The sequence below is a fragment of the Cyprinodon tularosa genome, unplaced genomic scaffold, assembly GCF_016077235.1.
Source record: "Cyprinodon tularosa strain WSP-4 unplaced genomic scaffold, ASM1607723v1 ctg823, whole genome shotgun sequence".
Taxonomy (NCBI): domain Eukaryota; kingdom Metazoa; phylum Chordata; class Actinopteri; order Cyprinodontiformes; family Cyprinodontidae; genus Cyprinodon; species Cyprinodon tularosa.
The window spans coordinates 184,635-196,677 of NW_024039589.1; the positions used below are offsets into that span (position 1 = coordinate 184,635).

General features: G+C 37.4%; 1 protein-coding gene across 1 annotated transcript; it reads left to right on the forward strand.

Moving 5' to 3' along the window:
• The first annotated feature begins 969 nt into the window (after positions 1–969).
• taldo1 (transaldolase 1) lies at positions 970–11,957 on the forward strand. Its single transcript, XM_038272330.1, has 8 exons — positions 970–1,162; positions 4,491–4,614; positions 4,745–4,852; positions 6,353–6,484; positions 9,541–9,716; positions 10,666–10,863; positions 11,262–11,407; positions 11,497–11,957. Exons 1-8 carry the CDS (start codon positions 1,063–1,065, stop codon positions 11,527–11,529), a joined length of 1,017 nt encoding a protein of 338 aa, XP_038128258.1. The 5' UTR covers positions 970–1,062; the 3' UTR covers positions 11,530–11,957.
• The last annotated feature ends 86 nt before the right edge of the window (positions 11,958–12,043 follow it).

Consider the following 12,043-nt stretch of genomic DNA (forward strand, 5'->3'; position numbering starts at 1 on the left):
ATATCTTACAATCTATTTATTATTTATATAGTTAATATATATATTTATTTGTGCAAGTCTATAACATAAAACCCAGATAAAATTCAAAATATTTGTGACATATGGTAATTTGGAAAACTTTGATAAAATACTGAACATTTTTGTAGTATACATAGATATCGTCCATTGAACTGTAAATGATGCTAACATGTTTGTTATCTGTCAGAATTCAGTCAGACTTCCGAGATTAAAGTCAGAATTCTGAGGAGAAAAAAAATCTGAATTCTGAGATTAAAGTTGAGATTAAAATTCTGAGATAAAAGCCAGAATTCTGAGATTAAAGTCAGAATTCTGAGGAAAAAAGTCAGGATTCTGAGATTAAACTCAGAATTCTGAGGAAAAAAGTCTGAATTCTGAGATTAAGGTCAGAATTCTGAGGAAAAAGGTCAGTATTCTGATATTAAAGTCAGAATCTGAGAGGGGAAGGTCATTATTCTGAGATTAAAGTTCGAATTCTGAGGAAAAAAAAGTAGGAGTTCTGAGATTAAAGTCAGAATCTGAGGGAAAAACTCAGAATTCTGAGATTAAAGTTAGAATTCTGAGAAAAACAAAATTGGAATTCTGAGATTAAGGTCAGAATTCTGAGGAAAAAAGTCGGAATTCTGAGGTTAAAGTCAGAATTTTGAGGAAAAAAGACGGAATGCTGAGATTAAAGTCAGAATTCTGAGGAAAAAAGTCAAAATTCTGAGACTAAAGTCAGAATTTTGAGGAAAAAAGTCGGAATTCTGAGATTAAAGTCAGAACTCTGAGGAAAAAAGTCGGAATTCTGAGATTAAAGTCAGAATTCTGAGGGAAAACGTCCGAAATCTGAGATTAAAGTCAGCATTCTGAGGGAAAAAAAATCTTAATTCTGAAATCATATATATTTCTGATTGACTTTTTTTCTGGCTTCCGTTCGTTGGTTTCCTCCTGCGCGCTCCCGCTGAACTCTTCCTCCTGCGCGGCGCGCTCCCTCCTCACTGACATTCCTTCTACCTCTCACGTGTTTTCTGCGTATAAAAGGGTCCCTGTCTGCTGCTCATTATGTCCAGTGGGTCACCAGACAAACGCAGAAAGATGGAGACTGCCCTCAACCAGCTGAAAAAGCTCACCGTGGTGGTCGCGGACACGGGGGATTTTAACGGTAAAAAAAAAAAAACTCCGTGTTTCTTTTGGCTAAATAGCATGCTAACTGGGTGAGCAGGAAGAGTCCAGGTTTTAATGTAACTGACCGCCAGGTCGATATCAGTAGTGGGTGTGTTTATATTATTTCAGGCTATATATATGGCCAGTCCTGTGTAGTAAACGACATAATTAAAGCTAAAAACATATTTTATGCAAGAGAAGTCGAGAATTAGCACTTTACTGGACGCAGGCAGTCTTTTGATCATATCTGTCCTACTGTTAGCGTTAGCTGCTAGTTGTGCTAGCTGTAATTTTGTATTTGCATTGTAGGTTAAGAAGCGGTTTAAGATTAAATTAAAAGCATCACTTCATTTAATGTTGCGCTCAATAACTTGCAAAAACTACATGCCGTTAAATTTAGCTCTCAGTGTTTAGCCTGAAGGAATGAAAAGCTACCAGCGGTCATCGTTGCTGTCTGACATGCAACAGGAGGTAGCACATATATTTTTTTACTTTTTTTCCTCATAATGTCTGTTATCTGCCACACCACCATCGAGAATTTTGTGTTTCATCAATGGTCGGAATGAGGAACGGTTTGCAGTAATTTCCACTGTGTTGCAAACAAGCCAGTTCCTTGTGTCGAATCTGCAGACTCAGAATGACATGACAGAACTGGTTGTTTGAGTCTGCAAAACAGATTTCTACCTAAACCGGAGAGCTGAAGCTGATCCCATAGTCTGACGTTTACAACTGGTAGAGCTATTTTATTTTTATTATTATTAGACGAAGAGAATTTGAAGATTGAAGTTGACAAATACCAAACATGACTGCTTAAAGCCCTGGACACCATAGCCTATTGTATCCCATCTATAATGCAAACAATTAGGGAGTTCCAGACTTAAGTTTTCCATAAAAAAAAATGGTGACCAAAAATGACATGAGATTGCTTAGTTATTACAATTTTTTATATATATATAAGATACAGATTTAAAACAATTGCTTTAAAGATGACTTTATAGTGAATCCAAGATGACTTTATAGTGGTTTGAAAAAATGGGAGTGTTAAAATGCAAGTAACTGGAAGAATTTAGAGTCAAGATTTCTGTTTGATCCAGAGCTGATGGTAGAAAATGCATCAGCTATTAGAAATGAATGCAATCCTCTTTAGAATATTACCGTCAATATATTTGAAGTCATTGTTAAGCCATTTTTAGCATTTTGTATCGATAATTTATGTTTAAAATGGTACAGGAGAAAATTACTATCAAAATTAAAGCATATTTCTAAAAGAAAATCTTTCAGTTCTTAAAGTGTTTGACAGTCTGTGGCATCCTCAGATTGCTGTAAAGCATTTCATAGATGGGTCTACACAGCAGAAGGCTCTATTGACCATGGTGGCAACTTGTTTTCTTAAAATTGGATAATTCTACGCTTGAAAATATTCTAATTAAAGAAGAGTGTGGGTCATTTCTAATTTTTTTGTCTCTACACGTTTATTGTGGCAATATAAAATATATCAAACTAAAAGTGATTCTGGTTGCTATTTCTTAAAGCAAGCGTTATAGTTAAATTCTGACATGTCCAATTTTTTTTTTTTTTTTTTTTTTTTTTTTGCAGACCACACATATCCACTCTGACATGAATGTTAATAGTAAAGCTAAGTTCATAAAATTTCAAGCGTAATTTTGGCAAGCTAGATAAGTTTGTAATGTCTGTGGAGGATTTTTTCTACAAACGCCTATACGTAGATTTAAATTAATTTGAATAGGGCCTAAAAGTAACTTCAATTTTACAAATTTTACTGTAAAAATTTAAAATTGAAGTCCAAATGAAATTTCTAAATGTCTGCCACCTTTTTCATGGCTGCTGCAGTGAGAACCAGTGTTTAAATGAACTTTTTAAAGATGCTAGGACAACAAGCACATCAGTGGAATGTCCTGCAATCGATAATGTTTCTAGATGTACAATTTCTCTTGATTGCATTAGCTGCCTCTGGCAGGAATGTCAGAGATAAAAGAAGAAACAAAAGCTGTATTACAAAGCTTGCCATGATTAGAGAAGCAGGTTTTCAGGACTTTCAGTGGTTGTTTGGTTTGTGTAATCTAGGTTTCGCAAAGATGTTGTAAGATATGTCATCACTTGCAAGCTTGGACATGTTCTCATTAAACATTATGTCTAAACTAGTTGGTCAAAGCACTATGTTTTAGAAGTATTTTTTTGAAAGGCTTTGAAAGAAAACCTTTGGGGAAAAAGAGAACCTTTTTTTTAAGAAGTAACAATTGGGCACTATCTTTATTTTAAACCTGAAATGTGTGATTTACTGTATAATTTCATCCCATTTGGTGTGACCATAACCTGTGGATGGGCCATAAATTATGAAAATCTTATTCAAATGCACTGAAATGTGAAAGATTCCCCATCCTCCCCCTATGTGAAGAGGTATCAACATACCAGTTGCATAACAGAGAGGCTTTGTTCTGAAGCTGAAGTGATTGAAACCTAATCTTGACTCTGCTGCTCCAAACTTTTTATTCTGCATGTACATCTTAGATTAAACTGCATTTTCTGTTTTTAATGCTGTTAGTTTGCATCATTGCTGGCTCACAGCCTCATTATTTCTGTTTTTAATTTTGTTTGTATGCGTCTCTAGCTCTGTCATCAGATGTGATCCAATTGGACAGTCGCTCAGTGTTTGCTCCAATCATTTTAAAGCTATGATTAACCCAAACTTCCTCTGTAGGTAAACAGACCACAGAGCTACTAATCCTTATTGGATTTAACTGTTGGTCCCTTTTAAGACTGACTAAAGTGTGTATTCCCAAATGAACAAATAGTTAATCTTGTGCATGTGACTGGAATTTAGAGAATAAGACCAACATTTCTACACTAGATGGCAGCATTTTTCACTGACTGCAGCCTTTAGATTCCATTTGTCAGTCATGAACTTTTTCTCAGGTTGATTTAAATTTTTTATGAACTTCAATTTATAATCATTGGACAGTAATTGTATAGTTTTAAGGATTCTAAATTTAAAAAATATGCGGACAATTTGCTCTTGCATATTAGGCTGTGCAGGCAGGCATTTTTAATGGTAGGCCTATAACTTTAATAATTTTTTTAAGTCGACGATGTGCATTTATTTTTTTTATGTGCCATTTTTCTTTAGTACACCTTTTGGGTTTTTGGTTTTTCTTTTTACCTTTGGGGAGTAGGTAGACTGTTCTCATACCTACCAGCTGTAGTGCTTTACTGAAACCAAGCTCATGTTATTTCTTTTTTCATGGTTTTTAATGCCTCTTCAGCTTGATTCTGGATGTACTGATTTACTTTGTTTCCTTTCCTTGCAGCCATTGATGAGTATAAACCCCAGGATGCAACCACCAATCCCTCCCTGATCCTGGCTGCTGCCAAGATGCCAGCCTACCAGCACCTTGTGGATCAGGCTATTAAATATGGCATTGCCAAAGGAGGGTAAGTGCCATATCTAATGAAGCGACCTGCAAAAAGCCCCTCCCACCTGCAACTGATCTTAATGTAAAGGTTAAATGTGGAGACCTTGAAGTGAGACAAAATTTCTCCTTTTTTTTTTTTTTTTTTTAAGGACTGAAGATGAGCAGGTAGCAAACACGATGGACAAGCTGTTTGTGAGTTTTGGACTAGAAATCCTGAAGAAGGTCCCAGGTAGAGTCTCAACAGAGGTGGATGCCAGGTGAGTGCAGGCTGCATGTCTCCCAATCAAAGCAAAGCGATGATAAAATGCTTTTTTTATACCCAAATTTTAACAGTGTAGATTGGGAATAGCAGGGCTCATCAATTAGGGGAAAATTATGATTTATTTCGGAAGTATTGTGTTAAAGATTATTAAAACTAAACGTAGCTGGGCATTAGTCTTTGCCAGACAAAATTATTTTAAATTAAATACATTTAAATATTTGAGATGAAGGGAATTGGTAAAATGTATTACAAGTAGTTCTCAGGCATGATTAATTGCAAAAACCTTTTTCAACCAAATGAAATTGATCACATTGAAGCTACTGAAAGAAAGAAAATCATCTTTGACAAATTAAACTCATTCAGTCTATCAGTTGCTCAAAGAACACCATTAAGAGTTCAGGTAGTTCCTCAGATGTTTATACAACGACCTTAAAGAATCTGGACATTGGTCTCTCTTTGATCAGTGTCCTTATCTAGGAATCCAAATTACTTCTATGCAAATGATAAAAATCTCATTCTTTTGTGTGCTTTGCTTCCTTGCGGTTGTAGTCCTTAAAGGGATAGTTCGGGATTTTTGACATGAATCTGTATGGCATCCCCATCACCAGTGTCATGCAATCACACTGACTTACCCCTGGCAGCGTCCTGTGAGCAGAGTTCTCGTCCAGTTTTGGTCAAGCCGAAAGTAGTCCAGCAGGTTTGCTAGACCCAGCGAAATAAAACGTTTCTCTTCCCAAAACATTATGTGTTCAAAAGAGTGATATTTTTGCATCCCAAAAACATTGTAGTGGAAAAAGTCACACGTCGTTATCACTTGGTCCTATTTTCTCTCTGTTCGTATCAGTGCGCGCCGTCATTCTGACAGCGAGCTCAACAACAGCCAGATGCATGTCTCGCTCCGCCTAGCTCCTAGCTAGGCGGAGCGAGACATGCATCTGGCTGTTGTCAGGTTAGTAGGCCCTAGCTGTCAGGTCATGGTGTCGCGCGCACTGATACGAACAGAGAGAAAATAGGACCAAGTGATAACGACGTGGGACTTTTTCCACTACAATGTTTTTGGGATGCAAAAATATCACTCTTTTGAACACATAATGTTTTGGGAAGAGAAACGTTTTATTTTGCTGGGTCTAGCAAACCTGCCGGACTACTTTCGGCTTGACCAAAAATGGACGAGAACTCTGCTCACAGGACGCTGCCAGGGGTAAGTCGGTGTGATTGCATGACACTGGTGATGGGGATGCCATACAGATTCATGTCAAAAATCCCGAACTATCCCTTTAATGTCTAGCCTTTTTGTAGTGCATTTCTAGTAGATGGTATATTAATATTTGCACCTGCTATAGAGAAATCTCACCGCACCACAACCCAACCGACCTAAAGAAATATTCCTGTAGTGAGGACTAATTTATTGTGATGTAGTGCAAAAACATTTTATTTTGAAAGCACCATCTTCACTTTAAACCCCTAAATCCCTACACACGGTCTTTCTCTACAGATTGTCTTTTGATAAAGAGGAGATGGTGGCAAAAGCTTTGAAGCTCATTGCTCTTTATGAAGAGGCAGGCATCAGCAAGGAGCGTGTGCTCATCAAGCTGTCTTCAACATGGGAGGGAATCCAGGCTGGGAAGTGAGTATGCTCTTGAATCTCTTCAGATACAAAGTTGGAACTAATATTGCCCTCATTTGGTATCGTAATTAGGGGTGAGTATTGGCATGTGTGTAGCAATACGTTACGAGTCACGATACCATATTATTGTGTCCTGGGTCACAATACAATATTTTCACTGGGGATGGGAATCAAAAAGCGGTTCCTGTTCAGAACCGTTTCCGTGTGTTCCAATTCCATGGCACCGTTTGGCGGATTGCTTAATGATTCTCTTTTCGATTTCAGGCAGCATGACTTGCATCATGTTTTTTACGCACATGGCATCCAGTACGCAAATATGACCTGAACAGGCGGAAGTCTCGAAAAGTTAAACAAAACTGATCGATAGTTTCGCTAAATTTTAAGTAAGGGGAAATATGGCAACAAGGCGCTTTGCAATCATTGCAAAGTGGCAATAACATCTGCGGGAGGAAATGCATCCAACATGCAGAAACGCCTGCGCACACAACATGGCATACATTTTAACGAATGCCGTGTTTTTGATGCTTCTGGGCAGAAGCTAAAGTTAAGACCAGCATGGAAGGCAACTCTGGTGGTAAGTAGCTAGTTTTATATCACTGGCTGTGCTTAATGTGGTTCCTAGTAAATCATATGCCATTTCTGGAAATAGACCAAGTGTGCCTTTCTCGTTAATCCACAGCTTCTTTGCTAGCATGTTTAATTAGAACTACTGGTAGCTGGAATTCTTACATGATTCTAGCTATAGCAATGGATGTGACAAACATGCTAGGAAGTTGCTCCGCAGTTCAGGAAGCGCGAGAAAGGTGACACTCGTTTATTTAAATCAGGGGGAGATGAGTTTATTTCCCGAAATTGTACGGTAATGGTTTTTCATTAAACCAATGCCTTCTCTGTGACGAGACGGGTAGCCTGGCCGGCTCAGAGGCTGGCAGCTCCTGTTCACTGCCTTCTGTTTTTGCAGAGGCAGGCAGAAATAGAACGTCCCAGGCAAAGGTAGACAAATGTCACTGTGCAATAACCATGTTCATTGTTTCACTGAATCAATAAGAGAATCAAAATCGTGAAAATCTTATCAATTCCCAACCCAGATTATCACGATATCTCTCAGACCATGGTTTGAGTCAGTCCGTTGTGGCTGCCTCACTTATATATGGCGCTGCACCCAACAAAAGGGCTCCACAGCACTAACTGCCAGTGTGGCGGATATGGAGATGGATAAGAACTGAAAGATAGTTATATCGCCAAATAATTTTTTCTCCCACACTGCTAATCGTAATTATGATAAATGCCAAAAGCCAACATCAAAATTGCGCATGAACACCCATTCATGTTGTATTTTCCCAGCTGGAAATTACAACATGATTGGGAAAAGCTGGAGATGAGCTTATAACCATCTTGCCTCAGTGGCAGGTTTGGATAATCTGTGGATCTGCAATGTTCCTCTTATCTATAACAACATAAGTTCTTCACATTGTGCTGGGATCATCTTTACCAGACCACAAGAGGGCAGCAGAAATAATCCAGACTTCTCAAGCTCTGTCCTTTTTTTTTTTTATTTTTTTTTTTTTTTAAGGGTTTGAGCATTTACCTACCTGAGCTCTTTGATTAAATCATACAGTCTAACATCTGATTTTATGGTCTGTGTATAGATTAAAAATATATTTATCTTAATGCACTTTAACTTATCAGAGTGCTAGACTTCTGAAATTGGCGATCCAGCAGACACTCCTGCATAGACAAGAGTCAGCTTTCCTAATCTCTGACACTTTAATTTATCCTACTAGTAAAATTATTTCCTCTTTAACTGCTGCATTGAAGACTCTAGTTTAATTCTGCAGAAAGTGTCATGTTTCAAGAATCTAACATGAAAACCTCTAAAGTGTGTGTCTTGTTTTTTTTTTGTTTTTTTTTTGTAAGCCTTAGAATTTGCTTAAATGTTGAATGATAGTAAAATCATTCAACACCGTTTTATTCTTTACATGAAGAATTATTTGCTTTTTAAAGAAAAGGATGTTTGGATATTAAGTCTGAAATATTGTAGCATCGGAAATATTTCAGAAAGTTCGGGCTTTCATTTATCCTCCATGAGTGGATACTTTAACGAACCACTTCACTGATATTACAGCTAAATGTATTTATTGGATGAGTTCTGAAAGCAAATGGTTGTTTATTTTTATTATAAGTTGAAAAACCCTAATTAAAAAAAAAAAAGTTTTATTGTACTCTTAAGTATTTTTATTTGGTGAGTTGTATATGTGATGCATGTTCTACATTTGCTCTTGTTTTTAATTTCCAGTAGTGTATGTAGATTGGAGTATGAAGATTACTTGCTTTGTTTAGTCACTGTTTGCAATATGAGCTCAAGGGGTGAGGATAATTTGGAGGCACTGTATTTTATGTTTGGTATGATGTGTAGTTTAAAAAGAAAAGTAAGTAGTTTAGTTTTTTATTTTTTTTTCTTTCCTAAATTTTCTAGTAATTTGTTTAAAAAAAAAAAAAAAAACACCTGTCTGGGCTTCAAAAAAACAACTTAAAGCATCATCTCCTTCCTCTGGTCAGATGTTAAGAAGAATGCAGAATATGTGAGATCAAACTCCTTTAAATTAGCCCCTCTTTGTCCCTGTTGTCAAAGATGGATACTAGATTGTGACCTTTAGGACCTGGACTGAAGAGAAAATTCCTCTCTAATAGACCTTCTTCAGATTGAGGTCATTCTCACGACACATTCGCAACCAAACGCCTCTGAACCTTTAAATTTATGGCACCAGATTATTTTTCAAAGTGTTACGTTGGTGGAAAGTTTCCACATTGTTACATCAGGAGTTGAAATGAAGCAAAGTGTTGCTTGCTTCTGGAACCTTCTTTTCAGGGAAAAGTGGGATGTAGGATTTGTATTTTTACTTTTTACTAAAGAGAAATGCTTTGGCAGAAATTAATTTTAGAATTAGAGAAAATTTGCTTCTTTTTTTTTTCCCAGAGACTGAATCTGTCATATTTGATGTTGAAATCAGAACCTGCATGTCATGATAGTCGTTTTTTTTTTTTTTTTTTTATAGAGAGCTTGAAGAGAAGCACGGAGTTCACTGCAACATGACTCTGCTGTTCTCCTTCGCTCAGGCTGTGGCCTGTGCAGAAGCAAAGGTGACTCTCATTTCCCCCTTCGTTGGACGCATCCTTGACTGGTACAAGGAAAACACAGACCGCAAAAGCTTTGAGCCACATGAGGACCCAGGTAACCATAGCTGTTCTTAACTAGATAAACACTCTTTACTGCTTCAGCCGATTGTACTTCAGCTATGATCGGTACAGGAGTCACTTAATGTTCTCAATTGTTATCCAAAACAGTTAGTAAATCACTGCATATAGATGGGGAACTGTAAGCAATCCCCTTAAAGCATTTGTGAATATCCTCATCCTCCTATAATCTGATTTCTGATCTTTTTGTCACATGCATCTTTACACTTCTGTGTAGACAAAAAACTGCAAAGAAGCCTGGATGACGAGCTACATTTGGAGCTGGAGTTGTTTTTTGCCGGGGAAAAAAATCTATATATAGTGTGGGCGTGTGTGTGTGTGTATATATAAGTGTATATGTATGTCATTTGTTTGTCTGAAGGGTTGGATGTTATCACAGGCTCTGTAAACACCACTTGTGATAGCAATTTGGGGTTTGTTGCTTAAGGTGGTCTAGTTTTGAAGTACTGTAAAGTTATAGCTGTACTTGACCTCAGAAAGGTTTTAAATTACAACATGTTTCATCATAGTGAGCATGATCTCTAAATGTCGGGAGGGGGTGAAATTGTTGCTGGAAGAAAATGCAGGCATCGTTTTCAGCAGTAGTTATTTTTATTCTTGCTGGTCTGGAGTGTTTTTGTTTTTTAAATATGAAGGCCTAATTTATGTAGAAAGTTGGTCATCTTGCATTATTAAACTGGAACCTCTCCTAAAACCCACTAAGGAAACAATCTGCAGATGGCATGTACTTTTACGTGTTGTGAGATATATTTGAACTTTTTATTTTTTTTCATATGTGACTAATTTTATGGTCTTTGCAAATAATGTTTATCTACTGAATATTCACAATGAATTCTCAAAATTTTAAAGCTCATTGTTGAAGACAAAGGAGACGTTATGTGTTTTGATGGGTTTTTTGTTTTATTTAAATCCTCTTTCTTTCCTAGGTGTGGTTAGCGTGACAAAGATTTATAACTACTACAAGAAGTTTGGTTACAGCACTGTAGTGATGGGTGCCTCCTTCAGAAACACGGGGGAAGTGAAGGCCCTGGCTGGCTGTGACCTGCTGACCATCTCCCCTGGACTGCTGGCCGAACTCAGCCAGGATCACAGTGCTGTCACTGCGATGCTCAGCGTGGAGAAATGTAAGACTGCTTTAGGCTTTACTCAGAGGAATGACTTCAGTGTTGTGATCAATCATAATGTTAGGTATGCATTCCTGGTGTTTATTGTTGTTGTTTTTAGTTGGGACCAAATGTATTCTCCCCGCTTCTATTTGCTTCTTTTACTTCAGGAGGGGAAAAAAAACACTTTCTGTTCTGTTCATTTAAAGTAAATATTTATAATGTATACATCAAGTAGTTTGAGTTTGAAAAAACTGAGAAAGACCCTGTTACCATGGAAATGTAATGTGCTATATTTCGGTGTTTGATAAGCAGTGATACAGTTTGAGTCGGAATAAATCCTGCTTGGTTTCATTATTTCCACAAACGGGGTTAGAAGTTGTTCTGCTGTGTTTTCACATTCGCTCTGTTTTTTGCAGCCAAGGCGTGTGATTTGGAAAAGATCCACCTGGATGAAAAGGCTTTCCGCTGGCAGCACAATGAGGACCGCATGTCTGTGGAGAAACTGTCTGATGGCATCCGCAAGTTTGCTGCAGATGCCATTAAGCTTGAAGCTATGATCAAAGTAGGAACACAACTTTTTTTTCTTTAAAAGAAAAAAGAAAAATCATGCACAAATGGCTCCTGAAAAATTAAATAATCTGTTCATCACAGGAAAAAATGCTCGGCGTGAAAAACGGCCAGTAATTGAAGGATGTATCTCCAGTTGATGGCACTGAGGTGTGAGGTCCAAAGAGGATGGCCTGTTTGTCCACAGATGCCGAGGAGGAGTTTCAAGTGTCTGAGCTGCCTCCTTTACCCTCTGCTCCAACTCCAGGGACCAGTCTTCTTAATAAACACCTCTCCGCTCTTAGGGGGGGGACTGTTTCGTGACCAAATATAGATAATTGCTTCATTGAGTGTTGGGTGTGACAAAGTGGCTCTATATTTGCTCAGAAAAATTATTCATTTAAGAAAATAATTTTGTACGCTTGTATCGTTTACTTGAACGGACTAAAGACACTTTCTGGCATAAGAACAATATTTTTATCAACTGATCAATTTGCTCTAAATCATGTCCTAAAGGTAATTGCACTGTTTCTGCGAATAATAAAGTTAATTCTCAATGAAAATCATTCCAGTTTCTGTCCAGATGTTTGTTTTCAATATAAAACTTTTGCATAACTGAGCTGCAGTATGATGACGTATGTTATGAAAATAA